This window comes from Microtus oregoni, unplaced genomic scaffold (assembly GCF_018167655.1).
Source record: "Microtus oregoni isolate MIOR12 unplaced genomic scaffold, Mior012 000044F_ref0000062, whole genome shotgun sequence".
Lineage (NCBI taxonomy): Eukaryota > Metazoa > Chordata > Mammalia > Rodentia > Cricetidae > Microtus > Microtus oregoni.
Window position 1 is genome coordinate 16,083,230 of NW_024543218.1, and position 15,965 is coordinate 16,099,194.

General features: G+C 35.9%; 1 protein-coding gene across 6 annotated transcripts in view; it reads right to left on the bottom strand.

Moving 5' to 3' along the window:
- Nucleotides 1-2,823: 2,823 nt before the first annotated feature.
- LOC121434774 (platelet glycoprotein 4) overlaps nucleotides 2,824-15,965 on the bottom strand; it is a 79,376-nt gene continuing 66,234 nt past the window's right edge. For all 6 annotated transcript variants that reach the window (XM_041633740.1, XM_041633742.1, XM_041633738.1 and 3 more), the window contains 8 exons: nucleotides 13,908-13,954; nucleotides 11,050-11,119; nucleotides 10,049-10,236; nucleotides 8,684-8,802; nucleotides 7,564-7,637; nucleotides 6,994-7,048; nucleotides 6,095-6,259; nucleotides 2,824-3,803 (listed from right to left, as the gene is read on the bottom strand). In XM_041633740.1, coding sequence (XP_041489674.1) covers nucleotides 6,095-6,259; nucleotides 6,994-7,048; nucleotides 7,564-7,637; nucleotides 8,684-8,802; nucleotides 10,049-10,236; nucleotides 11,050-11,119; nucleotides 13,908-13,954 — 718 coding nt within the window. In that variant the 3' untranslated portion in view covers nucleotides 2,824-3,803. The remainder of the gene's footprint in view (nucleotides 3,804-6,094; nucleotides 6,260-6,993; nucleotides 7,049-7,563; nucleotides 7,638-8,683; nucleotides 8,803-10,048; nucleotides 10,237-11,049; nucleotides 11,120-13,907; nucleotides 13,955-15,965) is intronic.

Genomic DNA, 15,965 nt, shown 5'->3' on the forward strand with positions numbered 1-15,965 from the left:
AATGCATGAGTTTCCTTCATGTCATTTCATTATTTTCTATTTGTTTAATAGATTCTAGGGTTCTTCATGAATATGTGTAGAGATTCTGGGACTTCATCGATATCAGATCTGCAGGTGCTCAAATCCCTTATATCAATTACATATCATCTGCCTATATCCTAATTACCTTCCTTCCTACATTGCAAGGTACTTTTAGAATACTTATAAGAAATAATTATTGCATTATTCAAGGTATAACAATAAAAATCTGAACAGGTCCAATATAGATACTATTTTTTTCTTTCATATATTTGCTTCACAGAAATAGAGTCCTTTGGTGGGTTTTGCACTTTCTAGTGACATGTCACTCAGATTCTACATTTTTTTTTCAGCTTAGCAAGTCTGATCTTGATATAGCTTACTGAAAATTTTTAACATGTTCTTTCTATTTTTCAGCTCCAAGAAATTTGGAATATTATTAATATTTCAATCTCTGTCAGATTTGTGTCTGTTCTTACTGTGTTCAATTGTTTCCCTACATCTTTAAGCTGCTACATCTGTAGGTGACATTTTGAATTCTTACCAGATAATCTGTCTGTGTTCCCATCTTTTCACACATTGGTTATATCATGATTCCTGCTGGTTTTAAGGTTATGACCATACATCAAGGTCTACACATTTGAGGAAGTAACGTTTCCATTCCTTGTGGACTACCTTTGAGTAAAAATGTGATTAAATGCTATCCCAAGAATCAATGCTGAGCTGACTACCTCTCTTTGGGCTACTTTTTTGACCATTTCAAGGTTCTTAAATGCTTCAGGCCCATGAAACTGAAGAGAAGACCTGTGTGACCTCTCACAAGTGCACACTGGAACATGTCTGAAGCTCACAGCCAAGGAAATCACCCAATCCCTGAGTTCTTCCTGAAGTGTAAAGCCATTGTAGTTTCTTAGTAACTAGATTCATTACAAGCTGTAATGAGTTTATCTTGTTGTAAAGATGAACGTGACAATCACTGATTGTTCTTGGAGACTGTATCACCACAGGGACATGGAAGATAGGGTTCTCCCAAGGTTAGGCTTTGCTGTGGAACATCTCATGTTAAATCTATAGCAAAGTCTAAAGTTTTGTTTCCCTTTCCCACAAAATGAACTTTTTTCTGTAGGTGCTGTTCTCATTGGGTTTGAAGACAAAGTGAGTTGAGTAATGCATACTGTTCTTTCTATTCTCTGATACATTTATGTATTTGTTTGTTTGTTTATTTATTTACTTAAAATCCTGGCTGCAGTTCCCCTCAATCCTCTTCTCCCAATTCTTCCCCCATGCCCTCAGTTTTCATACTCCAATCCACTCTTCCTTCATTTTTGTTTAGAAAAGGACAGCTCTCCCATGAGTATCAATAAAACATGGAATATCAAGTTGCAGTAGGACTAAACACCTCCCCATGTATTGAGACTGGTTAATGTGGTCTAGTATGTGAAATAGGGTCCCCCAAACCAGCAAAAGAGTCAGAGACAGCCCTGTTCTCATCGTTAGGAATCCTACAAGAGGACCAAGCTACACAGCTGTCACATATATGCAGAGTGCCTATGTCAGTAATGTGCAGGCTCCCTGGTTGTCAGTTCGATCTCTGTGAGGTCCTATGAGCCCAGGTTCATTGGTTCTGTGAGTTTTCTTGTGGTATCCTCGACCCTTCAGATTCCCACAATCCTTTCTCCTCCTCCTCAGCAGGATATTTGCATGTGGATCTGACTCAGTTTCCATCCGTTGGCTGGATGAAGCCTCTCTGATGGCAGCTGAGACACAGGAGGTAGCAGTCTGGACACAGGAGATGGCCAGTTCAGACTATGTGCCATTGCTAGGAATCTGAGCTGGGGCCATATTTGTAGTTTCATGGGATAGTCCCTAGCACCAGTTTTCACCTGACCCTGAAGTGCCGTCCTCCTTCCAGTAGTCTCTTTCATTACTCTCTCCCTCTGACACCTCATGCTCCTGTCCCCACCTACCCTCAGTCCACTCAAAGACTCTTCTATTTCCACTTTCCAGGGAGATCTGGGTGTCGCCCAATGAACTTCGCAGCCATGTGTCATGACCTCACCCCTTGTTTCTGAACTCTGGTGAAGGTACTTCTGTTGGTGTCTTAAGAGGGATTATTCTCCATCTCAATTAAAAGAAGAGACACTAGACTTTATGCGTTGAGCATCCTCAAAGAGCTGAGACATTCCTCCAAAGAGGGACTAGCTTAACTGGAGGTTTTTTAAAATAGGATTCTAAAAATTAGCCTGGAAACTTGCATCTCGATGTTGTTATTATTTTTAAAAAATCTTAATGTAAATTGTTTCTTTCATTTTTGAGGTTTATAGTTCATTCCCCCAATACCCTTTCTCCCTTAAAACCCTCTCATATAAAGAGTATACTCTTTCTTGATCTTTTTCAAATCCATGTATGTATTCCTGGGTGTATCTCCAAGATGTCATGTTAATCTTGATTTTTGTATCTAGACAAGAGAGTTGTCTCCCATTTCCTTTCATCTTTCTACGCATAAAACACAAGCTGGTTGTTTGTATTTTCTCTTCTACATTAGAATTTGTTGGGACTAATCTTCTTTACTATAGGTCACTCTGCTAAAGAAAGCAGAATAATCTATTTATATGTCTCCCACTGGAAAGAAATTGGCCTCTAGACTCACAGTGCTGCTAGAAACAGAACCAAATGTCCTTTCCAATTGGATTAAAACATAGCAGAGTGGTTAAATAATTCAGAAAGATGTATGGCTTTAAATGGAATACTTCCACAGGAAATGAGATTCTGTGATGCAATAGGAACTAGACAAAAATTTAAATATAAGGAACAATGCTTTTTAATATTAGAAACCAGTCCTTTCTAGGTGACTATGAAAGCAGGAGATAGTACCACAAGCACATTTTAAAGCACATTCTAGCTTTTGTAGTATTCCATAAAATAATTCTTTTATTATCATTTACATCTCTTGATACTATAACAGCTCTCTGACGTTACATTAGTTGCAGGCAAGCAGAAAGAGGAAAACCTACTCCGTTTCTGAAGAGCAATGCAGCATGGGATACGACAACATACTTTAAAAACGAGGAGCTGAAATGTGCTAGAAATATCCGTTTCATGACGAGAGACAATACACATAAGCTTAGGGTTAGAGAGTAAAACATCGCTGCGAAATCTGATACAGTCCTTGCTGTGCCAAGGACTCTAGAGAGGAATAAACTTAAACAATATATAAACCATGGCTCACACGCCAATTGTTCATTTTCCATTCTTAAATGTCCTTCAAACTAGTTCATACTTATGAGATCCTATGTGCTAACAGTCCCAAGGTACATTTGCTGTAAATGAAGGTGGCACCCCCTACATGACAATGTTTTCCCTCCAATGAGGAAAAGAAAAATTGCTTAGAATGTACACTCTTGAAATTTGCTGTCAGGGAGCACATCAATAAATCAGAACCAAACAGGAAGAACTGTTTGACAAAAAGTGAAGTCCACTCAGGGTTACAAATGATGGACTTTACAAATGCTGGATTGTATTAAAAATATAGACTATAGTGACATATTAATCTCTTCGATATGTGCTTTGGCTTAGTGGCTTACTATATATATATATATATATATATATATATATATATAGAGAGAGAGAGAGAGAGAGAGAGAGAGAGCACATCACCATTTCTTAAACTAAAGATAGGTGTGTTTTGTAAAAAAAAAAAAAGTATATATTAAGTCTTCATTTGTAGATGGATTTTATCAAAGATCTTTATGTATCCCGTGAATAAATGTAGGCTTGTTTACTACCTGTAGAGAAAAAACATTGCCAGTCAGAAAGCAGTGGGGTAATTAAAAGCTAAAATAATCTTTTCATATATAGTCAAGATAAGTTTTCAATTATGCAGCCTGATGTCTCAAGCTAAAGAGAAACGGGCTCTAAGAGTTTTACCGTCGAGGGACACATGTTCCCATTCAAGAATGACACTTTGAAACCTGCACCGGAACTCCCAGGAGCTGAGCGTAATAAGACGGGGGGGGGGGGGCAGCTAATTAAATCTGCTGCCAAGCATCACAATGCACTCGAGACTGTCTTCCATGGAGAGTTGCGGGTGTCACTAGATTCGAACTGAGCTTCGTGCATTCCCCTCGCAATGTATGCGACAAACCACATTCTCCTTAACACTTTATTCCTTTTTAAATGACTATCTCCTTTTATAATTGTCCACAGATTTAGCCAGAGAAATAAATTTTACAATGGCCCCAAATGATTATTTCAACAAACCTGGCCCTCCTAATTCTAAGTCTAGCACAGTCAAGTTATTGTGAAGGAAAAGTCTGTTTTGGGGAAAAATGCTTTCTAAAAATACTATTTCCTTCTTTACAACTGTGAAAAGCATTAACAAAACAGACAGTGATGAAGACATTAGGAGCCTTTAATTCTTTTTATCAGTTTGTCATATATGAACCTAAGAACCCTTACATCCAAGGATCATTAAGGAATGATGAAGTTATTCATGCAAATAAACAAAATTGTAACTTTTATAGGCATTCTTTTGTACTTGAACAGGGATTTGATCAAACTTAGTAGTCTTTTAAATCTATTATAGACATAAGAATACACATCATAACTCACTGTCGGGCTAATGGGAGATAGTATTTTCATTTTGGAGGGAAGAATATTTTCATCTTTTTTATTAAATATAATATTTTTCATGCAGTAGATTTAATTGTTTCTATTTCATGTGTCTGGGTATTTTGCCTGCATGTATATCTGTGTATCATTATGAGCATGCAATGACATTGGAGGCCAGGAGAGGGCATCAACTCCTTGGACCTGGAATTAGTAGCCATCTACCAGTCCTCTGGAAGAGCAATGATGCTCTTAAGTGCCCCAACATCTCTCCAGCTACTATTTTAATTATTAAAATGTAGATATGTTAGGTTATCATTGTAAACACATGCTATGCACACAAATTTTAGAAAGAGTAGCAGAAATGATCCAGAGTTGCCTTCCTCAATAGAAATGTTCAACTTTCCATAAAATAAATATTCGTAACTACCTTCCGCATTATTTTTGAAAACATTAATATGATTAACTTAGATTTCACCATAGATAATTTGATACTTGTTATGATTGTCTAGAATGTCTCCAGAAGATATATTAATTCAGATTAATGGAAACATAAAATACAATTACAGATTTATAAAAAATGTTTAGTATGATTAGTATTTGCTCAATATCAGTTATTGATGTCAAACTCAAACTTTTCTACATAAGACAACTTATGACCAATTTTAGCTTCAGTAGAATGAATTGATTTATTTTTGAACTTGTGATTTTTCAAACCAACCGTTTTCTACTCATGCTGCATTTGGGGAGGGAAGGTTGGGAAGTTTTCCTTCAAAGTCACTTCGCTTTTAGGCCAGGGTAAGTACCTTCAATTTTCATTTTTGTTTATGAGAAAAACATGGGCACTAATATCTAGATGACTCTGCCTTGAACACCCTCTGCAATTTTGCCAAGACTCATAAATAAAATCTATAACTATCTACTATTTCTTTAAACTGGGTGACTCAATTAATTAATTAATAGCTGATTTTCTTGTAATTTTTATGTTCTAATTTTCACATAGTGATTTTTAGTTTGTCACCAGAATGTCATGTCATTAACCCATGACTGGAAAAAGACCCGGCTGACATGTACATCGAAGTTTTATGAAGATAGTTTGTTGACCTCTGTGTTTCATCAAAATCTATATATGCCTGCACCTTCATCTTTTTGTCTTGCTCTTATTACTTTCAACCTACTGAAATTCTATAATTGTAATTTCACAAATTATTTGTAATTTTTAATTATTGACATAAAATGAAATAAATGAGTAAGTCTAAATTTGGACAAAAGATATATTTGCACTAATTTTACAATGGTCATAATTTCAATCATTTGTTTCTTAATTCATAAACTTATCAAAAATTGAGATATTTATTAAGATATTGTATTTGACTAACCATGTCTGAAAATATTTTTGCCCTAATTTATAACCATTTTGATAAGATTAAAATATTTTAAAGCATACACACTGTTCTGGAGCACTTACTTATTTTCCATTCTTGGATCTGCAAGCACAGTATGAAATCATAAAAGCAACAAACATCACTGCTCCAACCCCAAGCAAGGCCTTTTCAACCAGGCCAAGAAGATTTATCTTCCCAGTCACTTGACTTCTGAACATTTCTGCTTTTTCATCGCCAATAGTTCCAGTCTGTAATCAAGTTGACAATTAATATTATGGGAGTAAATGAACGAAACAAAGTAAGTCTATACCATCTTCTTCTTTAAACCCATGCATAGGTATCAGCTGCATCAGCCAGTCAGTAAAATTCACTTCGCATCTACAAATAGACACACTGAACAAGCCAGGGAACGGTAGAGATGCCCGCCACTTTGATCATGCTGAATTGAACTCAGCAGTGAACTAGCATTCATTTGATCATAGGAATTCTTTGAACTATTCCACAGCTTTCCTAATTCTGCTTCCTGGTGTCAGGGAGAAATTGCAAAGGTCAGCAGCTGTGCTGCTGTGAGGGTTTATGCAAAGCGCTTTCTAATTCTGTGATTAATCACTTTAGCAGTTCACAGGAAATAGTTTATCAGTCAATCGTCAGTCTACTCTAATATTTCCTGTTTAGGAATAATTGATTTTTTTATTACCACTGTTATATTCAACGAGTCTTGAATTCTGCCGTATTACATGTATGCATGTTTCTCTTTTTACTATGACAAGTAAAATATACAAAATTATTTGTCTAAAAAATAAACCATAAAACTTATCAAACACTTCTGTGTAATACAGTTTTATTCTAATAGATATAACAAAGTGTAAGATCATATTTATAGAAAATGTAAATACATCCTCAAATATTATCATACACATGTCATTTTAAATACCAAAAGTTTTTACAGAAAATTGTTGTTAATGAATAATAAAATACTAACCTCATTAAGCCAAAGTATAGGTACAATATAATTTCTCTTCAGATACTTCAATGCTCTATAATACACAGCAAAAAATTATTGGTATATTTTCACATATGTAAAATACATTTCAAATTAATAATTTTTCAGAATTCAATTAGTCTTGTGATTGTTCAAGTTCCTTGATTTTGTTCCATTCAATGAATCAATTTTAACACGGATGTTTTTCAGACTGTCCATTCATATAATCTAATGTAGATTTCTTATTGGATTATTAGTTTATAGCTATAAATTTTAATCTAAGAAAGTATATGACCTCGAAGTTACTGCAGTAGTAATAATTGGATATAATGTACGTAAGAGGTGCCCCCAATAACATCCAACTAACAGTAGTTGAAATATCTAAAGGCCATTTAACAAGCACTAGATGTGATTCTTCAAAAAAAAAAGTGCCCTATTTATGTAATAATTGTGTAATGGCAAAACGATGAAAAACCAGAAGATGTCGTTTCCACTTTCACTAACACCAATCTACTCACATTTTACAAGAAATGCTACCGATTGCTTAAAAACAAAGTTAAGGAGACTCACTCGATTTTTTTGGATGGCTTGACCAGTATGTTCACCTGCAGTCGTTTTGCAAACTGTAGAGTGAATCCAGTTATCTAAAAAGGGCAAAGTTAAATAATTACAAGTTTATAAAACATTCTTTTATAATAGTCAGATTTTACCTTTTCTGTGACACAAAGAGTCCTTTTAAATTTGAAATGGAAGAATTCTTAAAGCTGGGAAGTTAGATTCTATAAAACCTTTTGCGTAAGTACATGTAATCATGTTCAACATGCATATGTATGAACACGCTGACCTACATACATAATATATGTATGTATATATACATACACATATACAGAGAAAGACATAACATATGCTTGTATATATATATATATATTTACATACACACATGCATATATTTGGAGAAAGAGAAAAAATTTTCTTGACTTATCTTTGTTTAAATTATCAAATCTACATAATTTGGTTTTGAAGAAATCAACAACATTAGTAAAGCAATTTAAAAAGGAAAACTCAGATATTTTAGTTCCTGAACTAAGTGTTCAAATTTTTATTTTGTTACCGTCCACATATCAGTAAAAAGCAATGTTACAAACTTTCATTATTTTAGAAGAAATGAGTTTACTGCAGTTATTAGATGCTGAGAGCAACTTTCAGAGTTTACAGGCCTGGTAAACGTTAGACTACTGAGCTACAAACGTAAAAAAATGAAAGATAATTGAAATGTTAATAGTAGTTCTATAGCAGCTTTACATATTTTTCTTCTCATAGATTTTGTCTGAAAATTACATATAATCATAATATCTTAAGTCCCTGCTAGCAGTGATTTCTCAAAAAAAAAAAAACAATACCAGTAAAGTAAAATGATGATGATGATATGTATACAATTGTAAGGTAACTACAGTAAATTTTACAATTATAATTTCTGGATCCGAGGGTCAGTAAACGTCTTAGAAGGTTTTATGTGTTAAAATCAAAATTGATTTCCGTGCCATTTATACATTCAAATAGGAGGAAGTAAAGTCCTAGTCTCATTGGCGGTTCCAGTGATCTTATGGATATGATTCAAGATTATGAAACAATTTATTTTCTTAAATTTTTAGACTATTATCCAAATCAGATCAATAAGACAATGGCTTACAGGTTCCACATCCAAGTATGTCCTATGCTCTTCTTCATTTGGACTTAAGCCTTCGATAGGTTCTGATATATCAGGACTTGCATGCAGGAAATGTGGAAGCGAAATGTACACAGGTTTTCCTGAAGACACATTTTAAGAGACAATTAGAAATAGGTTACTATATATATTTATATATTTATATGTTGTTTAAAATATTTGCTAGAGCATAAATTAAGCTTTTATAAGTTACTATATTGTTTGTTTTTGAAACGCTGAGGCAAGAGCACTACATCTGATCATTATTATGCAAAACCACATAAAATCTGCGATATCTCATTAAGTAGCCAGTTGATGTCTGTTTCCTCACACACTAAATTCCAGAATTCAAATGTTCACCACTAAACCAAATTAGACCGATATTCATATGGACTTGGTCCATGTTCTCAGACTCCAATGATGCTATGGCAGCACTGCCTGACTCCCTGGTTTGTTCTTTTTCTATTCTCACTGTACTACAGAGTGTGTAAACAAGACAAGCATGACAGCTTCTCACTTCTTTCTTTAGGGACACAATGAAAGCGTATTTAATTTTATTCTCTGTTTTCCAAGGGCAAAAGCTATAACCATTGCAGATGGTTAGGGGGCTTGATGTATCCTGGGAATTTTCACTTTTCCCTAACCATCAAAACAACATGGTATAATAGTACTGTGGTTTTCGTAATAATCAATTTTGCAATACTGAAACATCCCAGAAGCCTTGAAATAACTTATAAAGGCATGACATCCATTGCCATCTAAGGTTACCTTCTGTTACCATTGTTTTATTTTAAATCTTCAATAAAAAGCGAATTATGGGTGTTTGTCAGGATACAGTCTTATTCATTCATCTCCTGTCCCTGGATTCTTCTGCCTACCTAGCAGCCCTCATTCAAGCTTTCTTGTCCCAGGAATTTCTTTCTGTCTTTCCCACCTTCTTTAGTATGGTGTCCATTACACTTTCAAAACTGCACACATACATGATGCACAGAAACACACACAATGTACAGCCACACACACACAGAGACACAACACAGACACACATAGACACACACACAGACAAACACACAATGTACAGCCACACACACAGAGAGACACACACAGATGATGCACAGCCAGAGACACAGACACACACACACACACACACACACACAGGAGAAGGGGGGATTTAACTCTATATTCTGCATATAAGAGAAAGTTGGTGATATATAGCTTCCTGAATATGGCTTATTTTCATAATACAATGTATTAGCTGTATATAATTTTTGTATGTTACAACTTATGAATAAAACTCCCAAACATTATTAAATAAAATTTTTCAGGAGCTTTGATAATGAGCAATCTTTATACCTTCTTTACATTTGCTAATGTCTAGCACACCATATGATGTACAGTTGTTTGAGATGACAGTTTCAGTGCAGAAACAGTGGTTGTCTGGATTCTGGAGTGGCGATGCAAAGGCCTTGGCTGGAAGAACAAATCTGTACACGGGGATTCCTTTAAGGTCAACGTCACCCCCAAACACGGCGTAGATGGACCTACATGGATATTTGAAGAAAGAATTTCATACTAGGAGCCAGAATCCCATTCTGCAGATCTGATTCTATTTCTTAAATCTAGTTTATATTCTTGGTTTAACTTAGAAACACATTCCTGATGGAATTATTCTTAGAAAAAATTATTGATTTCCTTTTTTTATGGTTTTACAATTTACAACATGCCATGTTTAAAATCATGAGTATAAAACAGGAATTCTTTAGTTCTTAAAAATCTTCTAGGGTCAGGTTTACATATGAACTGTTACAGGGAATAAATATCAGAGATGCTTCCCATAGTTAAATTTTTCTATGCAACAAATATGTATTTGACTTATTCAAATTCTTTATTTGTGCTCAATTTAAATGAAATTTCCATCGTTCAAAAAGAGCTTAGAGGAAGAGCGGCTCACCTGGTGGGGTGTGTGCATGGAACAGATCTTTACCGTTCAGCCCCTGCGCTCCATGCCTTGTTCAGGGTGTCACAGATCATTTGATAATCTTTCTGACCCCCAGCCAAGCCTATACGATGCAGCCCTGTTCTCAGATGCTTTATACATAGGGTAATGATTCGGAGGTGTCTAAAGATTGTCTGTAGTCTCATCTTCAGCGAAAGATCTGAGGATCAGGGGTAGTTGGGTGGGGTCCAGTACTCATGGGTATATCCTAATACCCTCAAGTTTAAAAACAACTTGCTGTGGGAATCATTGACACAGCCTTGTAACAAATGCATCTTTAAAAAATCAAGAAAAATATTTGTCCATCTTTTTAAAAACTGGAATGGAGAAGTCTAATGTTTGCCTTCCAGAAACTTACCTGCAAATGTCAGAAGAGAAAAACCGCAGCACCCGAGACTTCTCAACAAAAGGTGGGAAAGAGGCTGCATCTGTTAGAGATCAAGCCAATGACAAGTTTTTTTATGTGATGTGAACCCTAGCAAAGTCTAGACATCGCTCTTTCCAGTGTAGTCAGGAAAAATAAAACATGAATTGTATATACGATTTTAAAGTTACCAGTGGGTTAGCTGTCTTCAGAAAATAAAAAAAAATATATTTCACTTATTCAAGCATATACCTGTTATTGTCTTAAACATATAATCAAATATCTTTCATTGTCAAGGTAATGCATACTTAGAGCACATTTCAATCACAACGGATGTGACAGCTATCTTTGTCAATGTGATGAAGCCTAGAGTGACGTGAGTGGGAAATCTCCATTGAAGAGTTGCCTAGATCATATTGGCTCATGAGTCTGTCTGCAAGGATTGTAGAGGTTTGAATGAGAATGACCCCATAGCTGGGTAGTAGTGGCACATACGTTTAATCTCAGCAAACACAGAAATATCTCTGTGAATTGAAGTCCAGCCTGGCTTAAAGAGTGAGTTCGAGGACAGGCAAAGCTACACAGAGAAAGCCTATCCCAAGCAAACAACAAATATAACCCTGAATAAACAAACAAAAGTCCCTATATGCTTAAATTTGAATGCTTAGTCATCAGGGAATGGCTTTTTGTGGGAGGGATTAAGTAGGGTCTTGTTGGAGTAGGTGTGGCATTGCTGGAGGAAATTGCTCTGAGGGTGGGTTTTCAGGTTTCAAGAACCAAAACCAGGCCCAGTGGCTCACTCTTACTGCTCCCTGTAGTTCAGGGTGTAGAATTCTAATTTTTTTTCAATATCATGTTTGCTTGCATGCAGTCGTGTGCCCCTTCATAGTGACTCTGGACTAAACCTTTGAAAGTGTAAGCCGGCCCCACATAAATGGTTTCCTTTATAAGAGTTGTCATGGTCATGCTGCCTGTTCACAGCAATAGAATAATGATTAAGACAGAGTTGGTATCAGGGATTGGTATTGCTTCGACAGACCTGACTATGCTGCTTCTCGACAAAATGTATGAGTTTGAGACTTTTGGCCTAGAAATGCAGTGGAATGCTTTAAGTAGACCTGAATGGGACATATTGGTAGGAGCATGGGAGACGTGATTTGAACTGTGGGGCTTGGCTCAGGAGGGTGAAAGGAAACAGAATATTAGTAAGTCACTTAGAGACCATGCCTATGATATTTTGGCATAGGTTTTCCATCTTCATTGTGTGAACCAAGGTCTCTTACTGAGACTTGAAGCTTACTGGATAGGCTGGGCATGCCAGCCAATGAGTTCAGGGATCCACCCTTCTCTACTTTCCCAGATGTAGAATTACAAGTACAGCTCACCATTTCAAATGTGTTCATATGTTTGTTTGTTTTCCCATGGTCTCTGAGGACCCCTCAGGTTCTTGTACCAGAGAGTTGCTTTTCTGAGAGGAAACATTCTCAATGTGCATCCATCCTGTGAAAGGATGTATTCCAAACTGCAGGAGGATGCAGCTTTAGATCATGATAGGCACACGTTGGCATCTTTGTTCCGGTGGCCATTTTCTCCCTCCTGGTCCCATATCAAGTGTTCTTCTCACATGGATCTTTTCCTGTCTACTCATCTCTATTTCTACCCATTTTTACTTCTTTAGTCTGATTCTATATTCCCAGCTTCATGCCTGATGTTCTTATCAGCGCCATGACTAAATTCCCAAAGCTCTGCCTTCATTAGTTAAATCAATTGTAGTTTCAAACAGAGTCCTTAATGTTTTTTTCTCTCATACACAGAGCATTCCTGACCATTTAAGAAGGGCATAGTATACTTCACTTTGTCTAAAGATTATTAGGTTTATGAAACTATGAAAGTGTTGAAATACTTGAAAATTTATTTGGAGAAGTGCCTTGGAAAACATTAATGGCTTTGTTCTACCTTTTTCACCCAATGAGACAGAATAGAATTAAATAAACTCGCAAATCTCAATTATGCCTTGGAAAAGGTAAACAGCCCCCATGTTTCCTTTATTTAACTTTCATTATCTTCATTATGTCGTTTCCCCATTAAGTATTTCCTCATCTACTTCGTAAACATTAGGCATGTGCCTCATAGTGATTAAAAGCTTATCTTTGACTTGAATTACTTCATGATATTTGATTACCATTGTGTTGTACAATCATTTTTCTTTCACGAATGAACAGTGTGTAGTGTGTTTTTCATTGAGGACAGTAAGAAGCCAAACCTACCTATATCTTAAATCAAAGATTTTATCTGTTTCTTTGCATGTTAAATCTAATTTTGAGAACACTTCAACATATATTCTTAACAGATAGCAGACATCTAATTTTGCTTCATTATTGCTTTTTGCCCATTCTAACCAACTTGTCCAAATTAGGTTGCATCTGTTTTACAATCTTACCACCTCAGTCTCAGTTCTGCATTGGTGATATGTTTTCCTTTTTGAAAGGATATCTCTTCACATCTAAGTTATCAATCTAATATTGAGACAGCATCAACTAGTAATTATACCTCTACATTTGTTTTTAACTACTTGTTGGGCACCAGTTTACTAAGTGAGATATTTTTACAAAGCAGCGTTTTTACAAAACTTTTCTAGCAATGAAACAAGACTGATCTGTGGTTAATCTAAAAGTTCTGTCATTTTAAAAAGATAGCCCCTTCCTGAGTCTGCCCAAAGATAAATACTCCCAAATACAGTGTTTGATAAATACTGTCCTTCAACCATCAGAATCCCTTTGGCTGGGAGTGAGGTAGACTTGTGGGAGAAGGTGAGATTTTCTCATTTTGGTTATTACAACAAAGGTTCTTACCTGTGCCATTAATCATGTCGCAATAACTTGGCCAATAGGACAAAGTCCTTAGGAATAAAAGAAATAAGATGAGCAAACACTCCCATTTCAAGAACACCATGGTCACACCATGCTTTCTTCTTCGAAACACTACTTTCATCAACGTAAGGAAGAATAGAGGTGATGACAGCTAGGATTTAATAAACACTCCACACCATTCAGTCCACGACTGTATGATCCTCTAGTCTTATTGCCATAAAGGAAGTACTGGGAACCTTAACAGGACAGATCTAAAACACAAGCTTCTAAGTGCCAAGTTCAATAGAAACCACTCAGACAGGCACAGTTCTGCAAGAAAACGAGAGGAGTGTAGTTCTCTACTCAGGAATTTGTTCCCCTGGAAGAATGTGCTATGTGGTAGTCTGTCCACTTGTTCATACCAATTGAATCAAATTGTTGAGGAAGTTCCTGACATAGGCTCACCCTGATATAGAAGGGAGAGAAAAAAGGAAGAAAGCAGAGTAGCACCTGTTTGGATTCATATAGTTCAAAATGTGTAAATATTTAATGTTTTCAGCATTGTGCTTTTGCAGGTTTTACATTCTTCCCACTTTGGCATTATCAGGTACCAGTATTAGAAAGATATTGAACCTATTTATCTTTTATTTTCTAATTTATCTAATATATATATATATATATACATATACATATGTGTGTGTGTGTGTGTGTTTGTGTGTGTGATTAAAAGGAATAGAATTAAATCTCCATGAATCTTCTCCAAGACCATTTTGACTGAGAGAAAAGCTAGTGTTGTCCACTCCTCTAACACAGCTAGTCTACAGGGATATCAAGAAACACCATGGCTTATGTTTTCAAAGGAAGTGCTGCCAGTCATACTCAGCCTGGGCACAAGGGGTTAAAGCAATTGCCTAATCTGACATCTTCACGGATCAACCACCTTTAGTTCTAAACCCCACCCCATGATTGACAATGCTTTTCAACCCCACTCTACAGTCTGAAACCCAGGGAGTACGAGCAATGTTCAACATGCAAGCTTTTATATGATGAACCGAAAAGGAAACACATAGAATTGTTTTTCTCCGCTAGACTTCTGTATAAAACCTTGTGAGTGTGAACTTCTTTCTTCTTTAGAAGCAAAAGCATATCTCAGGAAACACTTACTCATTGGATGTTAGAGTTATGTTAGGGAACAGGTGGATGTAATAGTTATGTCTGTTAAGAAAATCATTTACACTTTTAATCTATCTCTAGTGGTCTTCATGGAATTAGGCCATAAATAGAAAAAAAGAAGTTTCTTTGTCTCCTGAGACTTATTTGGCTTCTTTATATTTTACAGAAATAAATAATAAAAAAATATTTCAAATGAACTGTCAGGAACCGTGAGAAAGGAAAGTATGGCGTCATGAACCTACTTTTTTCTTTCACTTTTCCAAAGGTGAGACATTGTGAGATTTATTACTGTATTAAAATGCGAATTCCATTTTCTATCAGTAGAAAAAAATATTGGCACGGCAGGGAAATTGTAAAAGTGCTTGGATTCATTAAGCATTTTCCTGGTTGGAATCATTTAAAACATAACACTGCAGTGTACAAATTTTATTTCATATGCTCATTTAAAAAGGCATCGAAAGATCTATTTGCCTACCTCATAGATTGTATTGATGTCTTAATTGGTTATTACTTAATTGTATGGGTTCACTAAAATGCTAGACATGCTAAAGAGTTAAAAATTAACACTGTATTTCTTTGTCTAAGAGAAGGAATGAATAAAGGCAAACTTTTCATGTGTTGGTGCTGCTGAATGTCAGTCAGACTGTAAGAACAAGAAAGTGGCGTGAAGAATGGTTGAATGCCTATATCACAGTTGCCCAGTATGCTCCATAGCCACGTCTGTTTTATAGACTGATGCTGCTGACTTAGCAGTAGTAGGAAAATAATACTAACAGTTCTGTAGAACAGCCTAGTCTCTCTCTCTCTCCCTCCCTCCTGCCCTCCCTCCCTCTCTCTCTCTCTCTCTGACACACACACACACAGACACACACAGACACATACACACAC